The following is a 13,406-nucleotide window of genomic DNA, read 5'->3' as shown; positions in this document are numbered from 1 at the left end:
GGCTTCGAAAACCTTTCTAAACATTTCTACACTAAATACAAGATAGAGCTGCAGTAAGTATAAATAAACCGTCAACAGTATGATTGTTACGAGGGGCACTCCCACATCATGATTTTAACGATGTATAAACCTATATTTTCCTGTATTATGAAATACATATGAAAATATGAAGTAGACATCGTAGCATAAGTCGTTCACAGGAATAACAGAACTGAAAATAACTGAATAAACATGTTAGAATGAGGTTTTCCAACAACATAATAACGTGAATCCGTTATTGTAATGCACGGAATTAAAATACAATTACATTAAATGTGTAAAAATGTTTTAAAATTAAACGTAATATTTAAGGTTGAAACGGAGTTGCCACTCGTGAACTGAGCTCTTAATGGCACTCCATTCGTTGGTTTAAGGAAAACGAAATTTCAAAGCAAAAACCTATGCAAAGGTCAGAAAAATCTTGTCAAAAATAAAAACATTCAACATATCTGAGTAATAAATAAAACAAAAAACTCAAAGTGTAACTTAGGTAATATTTTACTCAGAATCTACCTCAAGTGCCTGTGAATACCTTCTTTTTTCTTTACCCATTTCATCTACAATATGCTTACAATAGTGTATTTTTTTATGTTTATTCACAATAGTCAAAAGCTCGACTTTTAGAACTGAATTGTCAAAACTTTTGATCGCAGCCACTTTTGAATATCCGCTTTCTTCAACTCGGTTGTCGATATTTATTAAACGAGGAGTATATAACGAATATATTAAGATAGAAAAAAACATGGCGACTACCAAAATGGCACTACACAGGATCTTGATTATATAGAACGTATAGTTACGTACGAGATATCATAAGGCACTATGAATGAAAATAAATTTACTATAGACAAATTTTGATTTATTGACTTAAGGAAGGCCTCTGGCTGAGTTCAAAATAAACAACTGATCGAAACCTAACATGCGACATAGCAAATGAAAAGGGACGATATAACGAATCTATTAAGATATGTAATTGATTTTCTATCTTAATATATTCGTTATATCCTTCCCTTTCATTTTCTATACCGCGTGATAGGATTTGATCAGTTGTTTATTTTGTACTCAGCCAGAAGACTTCTTAGTCAATAAATCAAAATTTGGCATACGGTTTTGCTTTCGTATTAAATTATTAAAACAATATGTAAAATTACAGTTTTGTTTACTATGAATAACAAATATAAAATATGCAATGTTAGTATGGTTTTCAAGGAAATCCAATGCAGCAACTTAAAATATTTGTCATAAACGAAAATTTTATATTAAAAAAATTATACTAAAAAAACAAAAGTTAACGCTGGTTTAAATTGTGAGAATTGCGACGCCTATGTTAATTAGTCATTTTCTATTGATTTTACACAATTTACTTTAAAAAATAAGTGTATTTGATGTTTCGATTTCGATCGTTTAAGTGTCAAAACAACATTGCAATTACTGCTTTATTATTTTTGTCAAACCATAAGTTTCTTTTTATTTTACAGTAGTGAAGCTAATTTTGAATTTCCTTGAAAATAATACTAACATTGTATATTTTATCTTCGTTGTTCATAGTAAACAAATCTTTAATTGTACATACTGTTTTATTAATTTGATAGGAAATATGAAAGCAAAACCGCACGCCTATGGAGTCTTACGTAGCATAGCCTGGTTTTGTTTACTTTTACTGCACGTCGAATTTGAATGAGGTGTAGTCCAAAAAATATTAATTTAACTTTCATGAAGAAAAATTTTCAATCGATTTTTCTCGGAAATGGTGTATCCTACCGACTTAAAGTAAGAATAACAATTAGTACTAAAATACCTCAAAAATTTAATAATCTAGTATTAGGAATGCTTAAAAAGTTAAAAACAAAAAAGTTATGCATTAAAATAACCGGTGAATCGATTCTGGAGAATAAATAATCATACCAGTTTTCGTTTTTCTAAATCGAAGCATTATGGAGGTATTTAAAAAAAACTAATTACAAGGAGCCATCGTTAAAGAGCTCTAGTTCCATTAGGAAGCATTTTCGGACTAAATGAATTGGGTTAAATGGTCTTAAAATTATCTGAGGAATCTCCGGTCTTCGTTTGTCAGGAGAGTTTCTGGACACCCTGTATAATACAAAATACAGTACATGGATCATTCCCAGAGATTTTCTGATATCTAAATTCATAACACTGCCAAAAAAACCAAACTCAAAAGAATGCCAAGACCAGATTAAATTTAATAAGTCATGTGATAAAGATTTAAAAACAATTATAGACATTACAGACATACAATTTGGATTTAAAAATGCCCAGAGAACTACGGAAACCCTGTTCGCCGTAAATGTACTTCTGCAAAGATGCATGAATATTAATAAACCAATGTATGTTTTTTTTTGGAACTAGGATCATTAGCGGTCTATATTATAATCAGATAACTGTGGTAAGGGAGAACAACGTTTTTTTCAGAAGAAATGCAGATTGATTGGGTATCAGGCAGGGCTGTGTCCTATCTCCTACTCTATTGAATATAATACCCAGAGGAAATAATCCAGGAAGCATTAGAAGAACTAACTACGGGAATAAAAGTAAATGGTCAACCAATTAATAATATACGGTTCGCAGACGACACTATTCTTATAGCGGAATGTCTTAAGGATTTACAAAAAATTATTGACAGGGTGGTAGAAGTCAATGATGAAAATCGATTAATTGTCCATAAACACATAAAAAGTCATACTTTATGGCGATTACAGAAGCCTAACAATACATTCTTCTTCAGGTTCCTTCTCCTATCGGAGGTTGGAAATCATCATCGATATCTTAATTTTATTGGCCGCGCTTCTTAATAATTCTAATGAGCTGCAACCGAACCACTCTCTCAAATTTCTTAGCCAGGATATTTTGCGTCGTCCTGGGTTTCTCTTCCCTTGTATCTTCTCTTGCATAATTAATCTAAGTAATACGTACTTCTCGCCCCTCATTATATGACCCAGATATTGAATCTTTCTAATTTTAACAGTTTTTATGACTTCACATTCTTTCTTCATTCTTTGTAACACCTCTATATTAGTTACTTTTTCAGTCCACGATATTCTGTGGATTCTCCTGTAGCACCACATCTCAAAGGAGTTTAATTTTTTGATTTCAGACTGTTTTATTGTCCACGCTTCCATGCCGTATAGTAAAGTAGAAAAAACGTAACAACGTGGCATTCTTGTGCGGATCTCTAGATTAAGGTTACGGTTGCAAAGTAAGTTCTTCAATTTTATGAACGCGTTTCTTGCCATTTCTATTCTAGATCTGATTTCTTTTGTTTGATCTCCATCTTCGGTTAGCCACGTTCCTAAATATTTATATGTTGTTACTCTTTCGATCGTTGTATTATTGATGATCAGGTTATCTACATTTTGTGGTTTTTTTGAGAATATCATTGATTTCGTTTTCTTCAGATTCATTTGCAGTCCGTACCTTTCACATGCATTGTATACATGTTGTATTATGTACTGTAGATCTTCCATGTCTAACAATACATAGGGAACAAATTAAAAAAATTCAAAAATATAAATATATGGGAACAATAATTAATGAAAATAATGGGAACACAGAAGATATTAAAGCAAGAATAGGAGAGGCAAGAAACTCTTTCAACAACTGAAAAAAGTATTATGTAGCATGGACATTACAATTTTTTTATTCCTTCTGAGATACTACATGTCCTCTGAATTATTTTATGGGGTGGAGGCTTAGACATTAAATAAAGACGTTTCATACAAATTGGAAGCCTTTGAATTATAGATCTGCAGAAGAATAGTAAGAATAAGTTAAGTTGATAGTGGGATGTACAAGCGAGCCCAACTCCTCGTGTTACATCTTAGATAACGCTAAATGGACTAGCACATACTGGAAGTTAGATAATCATATTACCTCATGACCGCGACACACTCAACTCTCATAATAACAGATAAATGGATTTTAAGATTAAAATATAATAAAGTAGTTTGCTTGAGAATAATATGTTTTTCTACTTTTATAGTCGGTTCACAATTTGTTGATAGTTCACTACAAGTTTAACCCTAATTAGAAAACTGAAATACAGAGAGGATAGGTAATACGATATAATAGTAAAAACCAACCTAAAACTGACGGTTTAAGACGTTTTCGACTAACCCACCTTATATCTGAAGGAATACAATACCTTATAATCCTATTACGGGGGTATTTTGAATGGTTAGAGATGAACGACCAGTGTCGTAGAGTATATGATTGAAACATTTATTTGAACTAAATAAATATATTTTTTAAATTGTACTTATGTAAATTGTATTTTTTAATAAAACTTATTTATTTTATTCAAAAATAAAAAGTTTCTTGCCATTTGTAAAAGATAGATTTATTTAATTAAGGAAAAAGGCGCCAAATGTCGCCTGGCAAGATTTCCAATGTGTTTTAAATGTATCCATTATTTTCGAATCCGGAGAAAACTAATAAATATTTTTGAAAAATTTAAACGCAGAATGAAAGATTACATTATTACTCAGGGCAGAAAGTCCCTGAAAACTTCTACAATGTTTATTTTAATATGTTATGTAACAGGGGTGAAAATAAAAGAGAAAATATAGTATAATTTTTAATTGAAAATATTGCATGCAAAAGAAACTTTTTATTTATTCTAAAAAATATTTCATTCTGCCTTTAAATTTTTCAAAAATGCTGTTTAGTTTTCTCAGGATTTGAAAAAAAAATGGATACATTTAATACACATTGAACATTTTGACAGGCGACATTTTGCGCCTTTCCCCTTTAATACCATACGATTACAACTATTATTACTTACCTTATATAATTACGATTAGAAAACTATTCAAATTCAAAATAAATAGGATCAACTTCGGAATCCGAGTCATCTTGAGGGTTAATAATTAGCGGTTGTGTCTCTACGGTCGCATCAATTATGTTATCAAGATCCCACATTTTTTGTTCTTCTTCTATTACATGCCTTACTGCATCTTTCCAGTTTTGTTCTGTAATATGTTGTAAAGACTCGTATAACAATTCACGTACAGCTTGTATTTTATATAACGTATTTTTTCTAGCCACATAACTTTTCATTTGTGCCCAAATGAGTTCAATTGGATTTATTTCGCAGTGGTAGGGTGGAAGTCTAAGGACTGTAATGTTTCGCCTTTCCGCCATTTTGTCAACTACGTATTCCTTGAACTTAGATTTGTGTTGCCGGGCAATTTTTAGAAGTTCTGCTTTTATCATCTTCGTAAGGCAGATACTTATTCCGCAGCCAGTCAAGAATATCCTGTTTCTTCCACGCAGTCGTTGGAAGTCTTTCTACTAGTCGTGAATGATAAGGTGCATTATTTAATACTATAATTGAATTTGGTGGTATGTGTTCAATCATCTGCTCAAAATACTCTTCGAAAACATCAGCTGTCATCTCTTCGTGATAGTCTTTTGTGCTTTTGGACTGAAATTCCAACAAACCATGCTTAACAAATCCTTTTTCACTGCCAATGTGAGAAATTATTAATCTACTGCCTTTACCAGAAGGTGGGGAGATATCAGTAGACCAACCTTCCATAAAGGCTTGCCTGGAGCTTAATATATTTTTATCTGACCAAATTTTTTTTAGAGTATGACCTGAGTTTACCCACGGTTCATCCTGATAGAAGATGGGCCTTCCTTCAGCCGGAATTTTCGTATGGATGTTAGATAATTTCTTCTCCAACATATTATCTCCTCCCGGTCAATCAAAAGTGATTTTCGGTCTAATTCTCCCACCGGAAATTTAATTCTTTTAAAACTTGCCACAACTTCTTGTAAAATTTTGTTTAGGTTTGGTATTTCTTTTTTGAAAAAAAAAATCCATGAATTTTTCTTCGAATACCATTTTTGGCAAATTCATCAATTTCAATAGGCTTTTTCCCTCTCTTTAAGTGTTCGTTTGTGTTTGGGTTAGCTATACCGTATTTTTTTCTTTCTGATAGGAACCTATATATAGTTGACTCTCCTACGCCAGTCATGTTGGCACAACTTTCGACTATGTTGCGAACAGTGTTTGTGGGATTCTGAGAAACCAGAGCATCGTGAACATTCAGGACAATAGTCTTCTCTCTTGGTGAATAGAGTGACTTACTGACTGAACGCAACAGTACCGGTGTAAAACTTGGATGTTGATGATGAAGCCATCACAAACAATCCAACAAAACGAGCACGAGCGAAAGGTACGTATATGTTTGTAGGTATATGGAATAAAAAATCACTCACGCACTGCATATAATTCGCAAAAGAAATATTCGAGACGCTAATTACTGCCGTAGACGCGGACACACCGACGAGCCGTAAATTACATGCGATCAAAAACGTACTAAACAAAAAAATTGTTTTCGTTCGTAATAACTTCACCCTTTTAAGTTAAGTTTCGAATATAAACTGAACAAACGAGGCACGTGGCCAAAGCATACCCATTAAATTATTAAAAATCTGGGGAATTCCATCCTAATTATCTTGCAACGAATAGTACCTTCGGATATGAATTCCAGGTTTTCTAGTAAAGTGATTAAACGCAAAGATTAGTATTGAAATATCCAAAGAGATAAGGTATTCTTATTTACAAAATTGTTAATGGTTAAATTCTTATTTTTATTAATATAATATAATTACATAACATTAGCCGTGAAAGTTTTAATTGTTTTTTGCTAAATATATTAGTATTAAAATATTATTAATATTATATATATAACAGTATTAAAAAATATTATATTATTATTTAATGAATAAACACCTCAGGAACGCCTATGGTTTACGACCGTTTTATGAGTTTGAGGCACATTTCGTGCTCTCAACAATTTATGAACGGAGAATAGTATACTTTTTACTAAAGATATACCCTAGAGCATTTAGGAGATATATCAGTTGAATATATATAAATATGATCCCTCTGTGTTTGTGAAGCAGTTTTAGTTTAAATGCCATACGCGCATTTTTTAAGATTAGTTATAATTAAGTAAGAAAGTTTTTAAAAATACAATTTTTGTACCCAGTCGTTTAATTATAATATACAGGCAATAAGATTGCAGCATTTTTTTTTATCCCCTATGTATTATAACGTTCGAAAATTATGTAGGTTTTAGTTCGAGTATAACTTGAATTAATTTTATTTTAATACTTTTGCCCGACCTTATATAAAGTTTTCTTAAGAGATTTTCTACGACTTCTCCCAGTTTCGCTCGAAATCTGCTTATCGGAGCACTTTCATTTTCAGGCAATGGAATAAACAATGTTAAAGAGAGTTTGTTTTGTTTTGGTCCAAGTTGTCTTAGAGTAAATCGTTTCTATGTAATATCTGATAAGTTGAACCGCTTTAAGAATTGCGTTTTGAAATGAAAAAGACAGTCAAGATTTGATTTCACGTCCAAAGTGTCTATGTATCTGTTTATACGTATTTCGCCCTAATAGGGCTCGTCAGAACAGATATTCATAGGCTTTCTCAACGTGAAAAATAAATCTTTTCTGTCTTTAAGAAGCAACAATAAAATGGCTTCGATATGGACGCAATAGCGACATCTGATAATAAATCCGTAAAATAGTTTCGAAACACAATTCAGATTTCTTGTTTAATCTGAGCCTTCTAAAAATTGCAAGACAAAACAGACGTTGATAAAGATGTTAATAGATTTAGAATTTTTAGAAGGCTCAGATTAAAGAAGAAATCTGAATTGTGTTTCGAAACTATTTTACGGATTTATTATCAGATGTCGCTATTGCGTCCTTATCGAAGCCATTTTATTGTTGCTTCTTAAAGACAGAAAAGATTTATTTTTCACGTTGAGAAAGCCTATGAATATCTGTTCTGACGAGCCCCATTAGGGCGAAATACGTATAAACAGATACATAGACACTTTGGACGTGAAATCAAATCTTGACTGTCTTTTTCATTTTATTCGGATCTACTCTGTATGCGTACAAGAAATCAATTCGCTAAGGATTTCTTCTTAGTTGAGGAGACATGTCGTGGAATGCAAATTTTAGATTCAACGTCTGTTTTGCCTTGCAATTTTTAGAAGGCTCAGATTAAAGAAGAAATCTGAATTGTTTCGAAACTATTTTACGGATTAATTGCGTTTTGGTTTCGAACGCGAAAACAAACTGAGATTTGTTTATAATAAAAGTTCTTAAGATCTTAATATTGTTCTGAAGCTATTTTCTTGTGGCATTTTAAAGTAATTACTATTTTAATGGGAATAAGCCACATTTAAAGGTTCAAGTACGTTTATTGACGTTTCAATTTCCACTTCGGAAATCGTTCTCAAAATATAAACATTAGTAAATTTACTAGTTAAAACGTCAATAAACATACTTTAACATTTAATTGTGGCTTATTCCCATTTAAATAGTAATTACTTCTTAAGATCTTATTTAGTCGCTAAAAACACTAATGGTTTCAAAAAATACGTATTGTTTAATTTAGTCGATTGGTTGGGAGATGCCACACGACACGAACCTGACGTAATTCTTTCGGCAGAAAGCCGACTTGGAAATCACATCGTTACTGCATACTGGACTTTTGTGTATAGTACATACAGTGTGTTTTCATCTCCATTACCAGTTTAGTGTTTTGTTAATTTTTATAAGGTTTTCCTTTTTTTATCAATTTTTAGTGTAAAAAACACTAATTTTTCCTATTAACTATTTCCTATTAACTTTCCTATTAAAATTTTTATAGTCAAAAATAGAATATTATGTATAATAAAATACTCACTGTCATATGCTTCCTCTGGAGTAACACATATATCCAAATAAACTTGTTCGAAAGTCCCAACTAGCTCAATTTGATTCGTATATAAATTCTTCAAAGGTCGCATCATTCTAGCCGGTCCCGTGAACAAAAATATTCCTGGATATTGAGCAACTGTTCTTTTCAACGGTACTAAGGCTATCTCGAGTGTTTGAGGGATGACTTTGCCCTTTATCTTGAACAGTCTTAGCTTCTGAACAATTCTGGCTGCATCGTTTACGTGGACATATCCAATGATTCTCCCATCGAGTTGCACTACATAACTGCTTTTCAAATCGATCATGTCGGCGTTTTTAAGAGGCTTCATACCCAATTCCGTTAAAACCAAAGGAATATTACTAAAAAAAATGTTCAGTATAATTATAACATACAGGAAATCAATCTTGTAAAAAAAGAAGATCCCAGATACCAGAATGGATAATCAAATATTATCCATTCAATAAAAATTGGGAAAGAGAGAAAGATCATCATAACTGCGTCTCCACTCGCAATAATATATAATTTTGTGTCTAATGTAACCCATTTTGCTTTAAATATATAAAATATCTCGACGTCATAGAAAAAAAGTATTTCGATTACGAAAAAGATTTCAGCAGAACGCAATACGGTACTCAAAAAGAAGTGGCACAGTAGGAGCTGCTGTAGACTAGCGCGAAGCTTCATACTGTTTTCTGTATTTGTAAAATTTAAATAATATTTTTAAAATTGAATAATGCCATTTAGAATTCGCCATCATTTTGGGGAGGTTATTAGCCTTAAAACACCGCGCTGGCCAGACGTGTTGGTGAGTGTGTATTCAGCCGTCCATTCTGGATCAGACGCTGTTCGTAGCCGTCCAGTCTGGATCAGACGCTACAGTTTGTGATCTTATACTATCCCTAAAATCAAGGGTTGCCAGCTCCGCCATCTTCGCCGTATCGAAAGTATTCTTCGTCGCCTTGGATGCCGTTCTGGACTTCATCCGTGACCCTGGACAAGGGATAGCTTCCCGGGTCAAGAAGCTCCTGGAATCTGCGGAGGGGAGGGATTGATTCACTTTCCCTGATAGGACTATTCAATAGAATCCAAGGGACTCCAAAGGAGTTCCTACCCGCTTTCGCGAAACAAGCCGCGAAACAAGCAGCTAAATTAAAATGGAAATGGGTGGACACAACGAACGTCTCGAAGATGGTAGATGGATCAAAGAAGTCGGAAACTGGCGACCGTACGATGCGAAGAGACCAAGAGGAAGACCTCAAATGCGCTGGAGCGACGATATCAAAAGAGTCCCAGGACCAATGTGGAAACGCCTAGCACACAACAGGGTTGAATGGCGAGAAATGGGAGAGGCCTTTATTCGACAATTCGGATAGAAAAAGGGCTATATAAAAAAAATGCCATTTTATTATTTATTTATTATTTTTATAGATTTTCATAAAATTGAAAAAGTTGTATATATGAACTCCGCTCGCCCCATAAATGGACTCTTCCAACTGTTAACTGTATATGTGCCGATTTAGAAATCTCTTCCAAAGTATAATTCAACTTAAAATGCTTTACTAATATCTCTTTTTTTCGCACTTTAATACAATAGTCGAACTGATAATTGTAAAAATCCGACATTGTATTTATATGAAATTATTTTAAAACGAGAAGTGTTTCGAATAAAACTTTAAACAGATGATTCATTATTGCAATTAATTGGATGACATTTATGATGACTTTTAAATTTGACTGTTCGAGAATCCTTCCAAATCGAATTTTAGTACTTATAGATCTTTTATTTTTCTGTTTGTTTTACTACGTCTTTTATTGGCAGATATTCTTTAAATTTTTTACTTTTCATTTAATGTGTGTGTTGATTTAGATTAGTGAATCGATGTGAAGACCGTTATTTAGTGGTACTACTTCCGTGACGCGCCTCAACATTTTACTACAGAGAAAAAGTAATACGTCAGTAAGAAGCTTGGCTGCAACAACCAAAGTATTCAAAAAAGTTTTGTTGACTTTAAGAGAGGCTTGAGCGAAAAAATACATCTTGCAAACATTAGGTAGTACCTGGATTGATGATAAATATTGGATAGCACGAGATGTAAAACTCTCTTCAATAGGAATAAAGCAAATGTGAAATAATCAATATATTAAAACGTGAATATATCGACGGGTTTTTGACAAAACATCTTAAGCGACAAACATTCCAAAAACAGGATTTTTGGTGTATACGATTGGTTAAACTTATTTGCACATCCCTACAAAATATCGTAGGTGACACATAAAGTATTCATTACCAATTTATGTTTTCTTCCAATCGTAAGCGCCGGATTTTTTGTACTACTGTGAAATTCTACCCAAAAATATCTTAAGAAACATAGCTTGACTGATTAATAATCGTACGTGCCAGTCGTTTAAGATAGCCGGTCTGGCGCTTAAGATTATTATTTTGTTCCTAATACAGCTAAATGCCGAAAAAGTGATGTTTAATTTCTGACTATCTGTTTATGTTATTTCTCTGTTTATAGAAACGTATTGTGTAGCATTAATTTGTCCGTATTTCGGTTTTAAAATCTGTATTTCGGTTGTAAAATCATTTCAGTCGTTTAAGATAACCGGTCAGGCGCTTAAGATTATTGTTTTGTTCCGAATACATCCGAATGCCGAAAAAATGCGGTTTAAATTTCTGTCTACCTGTTTAGTGTTATTTATCTGTTTATAGAAACGTGTTGTACCGCATTAATTTGTCTGTATTTCAGTTGTAAAATCTGTATTTTGGCTGTAAAATTATTTCGTGCCTTTAAAGGGTGTGTTTTTATACTCTGGTAAGTTTTTAAAATACCTCTTGTTTTTTGAAACAATAAATTTAAAAAATTGTAGAGTATGGCTTCAGCAAGGAGTTATAAGATCGCGTTACTGGGAAAACACCAAAAGGATGAAGAAATAAGAGAATACGATATTATGTTCGAAAACATTTCGCTACAGAATAATGATGACAACATTCAAAATCTCTCATTTGAAACTGATATATTAACGTTATCACAAAATGATTTGGATTGTTTGGCTAAGAATATTGAAAATATCCCAATTTTAATAGATAATGAAAATAATATAAATATTGAGGTAAGAGATGATGAACAGCTTGCCCACTTCAGTAACGTTTCTACGCGTGTTCTGACTCCCATCAATTATAATGAACCTAACGACATCGTGAGAAATGTAAAATTAGTGGATTATTCTAGTTCAGATTCTAATGAGGCTGTAAACAGTAATCAGCCAATAATTAAAAGACGGAAAAGATTCGACTCCGATTATTCGTTTCACGAAAATATAGATTCTGACTTCTACTTTTCAAGCTCTGACTCTGAAGCTGTTCTGGAACAAACTATCAATGTTGTTGGAAACACAGGAATGAAAAAACCTAAAAAGCTAAATAAGAAGCATCTTCAAAAACGTGAAAATATTTTAGGTAGAGGAAAATCAGTTCAAGAAAATCCGTGTAAGAGTACAGTATGCCAACATGGTTGTAGCATTCATTTTACGGAACAACAGCGACATGATATCTTTGAATATTATTGGGGTTTAGGTAGTCATCAAAAGCAGAGGGAGTGGCTATTATCATGTCTAAAAGAGGTTGAAATTAAACGTAGGCGAACATATACAGAATGTAGTAGAAGAAACAGAACTTTTAGATATTACATCTCATGGAATACCAAAGAAGTTGAGGTTTGTCAACAATTTCTTTTAAAAACGCTGAATATTTCTCAGATGACAATAAGATATACACGAGACAATGTAATTAATGAGAAGTTCGTTAAACCAGATCAGAGAGGCAAACATGACCCACCACATAAAACAAAGCCGGATGCAAAACGATGTGTTCAAGAATACATAAAAAACCTTCCAGCGGTTCCTTCTCATTACTGTAGGTCTAGCTCTTCAAAGAAATATCTACCGAATGAATTAAGGAACGTGTCTTTCTTATATAAATTGTTTATAAAAGATCTATCCGAAAAAAATGTTAGAGCCGATGTATCATTGAAAGTTTTCAGAACAATTTTTAATAATGATTTTAATATTGGATTTCACTTACCTAAAAAAGATAAGTGTAATCTGTGTGAAGCTAAAAAAGATAAAGATATTACATTCTCAGAACAAGAAGTGCAATATTATGAAACACATGACAGAGATAAAAAAGAAAGTATGGACTTATTTTTATCTGACCAAAAAATAGGTAAATCAGATAATAGTTTTATATGCGCAAGTTTTGATATGCAGAAAGTGTTAAACACTCCTCATGGGGACAATCTACTTCTATATTACTCACGAAAGTATGCTATGTACAATGAAACTATTTATGAAAGTAGAACCAGACGCGGTTTTTGTTATTTATGGGGTGAAACTGATGGCAAACGTGGATGTAATGAAGTATGTTCAATCATTTTTAAGTATTTGACTCAACTTGACCAGAAGCATGGAGTTAAGACAATAGCACTTTACAGCGATAGTTGTTCTGGTCAAAATAAGAACAAGGCCATGTTAACTATGTTATACACGTTTTTACAATCAGCAACAACAATACAACACGTAAAAATTGTATTCCTTCTTCCAGGGCATACTTACA

The 13,406-nt window shown here is 32.6% G+C and overlaps 1 protein-coding gene across 1 annotated transcript in view; it reads right to left on the bottom strand.

Moving 5' to 3' along the window:
• The window catches only part of Polr1B (RNA polymerase I subunit Rpl135), a 95,897-nt gene that overhangs the window by 33,321 nt on the left and 49,170 nt on the right, over positions 1-13,406 (bottom strand). Inside the window, exon 8 of the mRNA XM_072520460.1 lies at positions 8,777-9,150. Coding sequence (XP_072376561.1) covers positions 8,777-9,150 — 374 coding nt within the window. The remainder of the gene's footprint in view (positions 1-8,776; positions 9,151-13,406) is intronic.

The sequence above is a fragment of the Diabrotica undecimpunctata genome, chromosome 1, assembly GCF_040954645.1.
Source record: "Diabrotica undecimpunctata isolate CICGRU chromosome 1, icDiaUnde3, whole genome shotgun sequence".
NCBI classification, from domain to species: Eukaryota; Metazoa; Arthropoda; class Insecta; order Coleoptera; family Chrysomelidae; genus Diabrotica; species Diabrotica undecimpunctata.
The sequence above is the reverse complement of the archived record's forward strand: the minus strand, read 5'-3'. Positions and strand labels throughout refer to the sequence as shown.